The sequence below is a fragment of the Chelonoidis abingdonii genome, chromosome 11 (assembly GCF_003597395.2).
Source record: "Chelonoidis abingdonii isolate Lonesome George chromosome 11, CheloAbing_2.0, whole genome shotgun sequence".
NCBI classification, from domain to species: domain Eukaryota; kingdom Metazoa; phylum Chordata; order Testudines; family Testudinidae; genus Chelonoidis; species Chelonoidis abingdonii.
The window spans coordinates 17,699,666-17,701,485 of NC_133779.1; the positions used below are offsets into that span (position 1 = coordinate 17,699,666).

At 40.9% G+C, this 1,820-nt stretch overlaps 1 protein-coding gene across 1 annotated transcript in view; it reads right to left on the reverse strand.

The window, feature by feature from the left end:
* Window positions 1–645, reverse strand: part of LOC116823912 (histone H2B type 1-B-like) — a 4,565-nt gene extending 3,920 nt beyond the window's left edge. Inside the window, exon 1 of the mRNA XM_032778842.2 lies at window positions 575–645. Within this exon, the coding sequence (XP_032634733.1) occupies window positions 575–645 (71 nt within the window). The remainder of the gene's footprint in view (window positions 1–574) is intronic.
* Window positions 646–1,820: the final 1,175 nt, after the last annotated feature.

Sequence of the window (1,820 nt, forward strand, 5' to 3'; positions counted from 1 at the left end):
GCAGCAGGTTTAAAACAAATAAAAGGAAGTTCTTCAGGCAGCGCACAGTAAACTTGTGGAACTCCTTGGCTGAGGAGGTTGTGAAGGCCGGGACTAGAACAGGGTTTAAAAGCAAAGTGGATGGATCATTACATAAAGTAAAACTGTTTCCCCAGGATTATTTTTCCCCTACTGTTACTCACACCTTCTTATCAACTGTTGGAAATGAGCCATCCTGATTAGCACTACAAAAGGTTTTTTTTTCCCTCTTGCTGATAATAGACCACCTTAACTGATCACTCGTTATAGTGTATATGGCAACACCCTTTTTTTCAAGTTCTCTGTGTACATATGACTTCCTACTGTATTTTCCACTACATGTATCTGATGAAGTGGGTTTTATCCCAGGGAAGCTTATGCTCAAATAAATTTGTTACAGTTTGCTTCAATGGCTTTCAGCACCTCCACTGTACAAATTGTTCCAGAGCTGCTGAGTGAGCTTCTTGACTCTCAATCTATTTAGTTTAATAAACATAAGATTAAGGGGTGACTTTTATCCCCTATGCGCTATAACTACAGACGCCCTCCCACTTACGCAATTGTTCCGTTCCGGAAAGCCTTGTGTAACTCAAATTTTGCGTGAGTCAGAAACATATACTCGTACATTACGCAAAAATTTCTGCAACTCAAAAATCTTATTTTGGGCTTAAGGAACTTTTTCCGTAAGTGCAAATTTGGTAAGTTGGGTCTTGCATAACCCGGGGAGTGTCCGTACCTACTTGGGGATCAAATATTTGATAATGGGCTAGTTACTCTAGCAGTCAAAGGTCTAACAAGTTCCAGTATCTGGAACTTATGCTAGGTGAATTTAGACTGGAAATAAGGTGTATATTTAGAACAGTGAAGGTAATTAATCATTGGGGCAATTTACCAAGGGTTATAGTGGAGTCTCTAGCACTGGCAATTATAAAATCAAGATGGGATGATTCTTCTACTAAATGCGGGTGCTCTAGTTCAAACAGGATTTTGGGAAAGGCCGGTGGCTTCTGTTAGGCTAGAATGCAGACCCCAGTGGTCTCTTCTGGTCCTTTAGAAACTCGTCTCTTACTGTAACTTTGCCTCAGAGACTGTCATTTATTTTATGGTAGCACTGTGGAGGCCATCCTAGCCAGGCCCTTAAGCACTACTACAATAACAGAGTTAAATAATAATGAATTAGCTGGATACAGCTAGTCTGGATGTTCTGTACAATACAATATTTGAGCCACAGAGTTAAGCGTTTGAAAGACTGGTGTTAAATCTGTTAGTCTATATATAAAGTGCCACAGGACTCTTTGCTGCTGTTACAGATCCAGAGTAACAAGGCTCCCCCTCTGATACTCGCCCTATAATGTGACGAATCTTCGCTCCCACCAATGAGGCTCCGCCGAGCAAGTTCTGGCCAATCATTAGTCAGAGCTTAACTTAAAATTCAAAAAACTGCCTTTTGGCGCCAGCCCCGCTCCACCGTTCATTGATCTGATCAATAATGAAACGAGTCCCAGTTAGAAGAAATTAACAATGGAACGTAGCGTAAAACACCCATTAAAGCTTTTTCAGCTCAAGAGCTTTCAAGAACGAATGAATTGTCTCCACCTGTAGCTAAATTAAAAATATTTTCATTAACCTCATTCACTCCTCCAGCCAGCAGCACATTCACAACCTCAAACGTCTCCAGGCTCTCTCTGCTTTTTTTATCCCTTTGAAACATTTTAGTGTAATTTCTTATAGGTCTTTGAGTTGCAATCCCCGCTATTTTCCCCCAGAGCCCAGTAATCTGTCCCTCGGTGTAGCAATTTTAA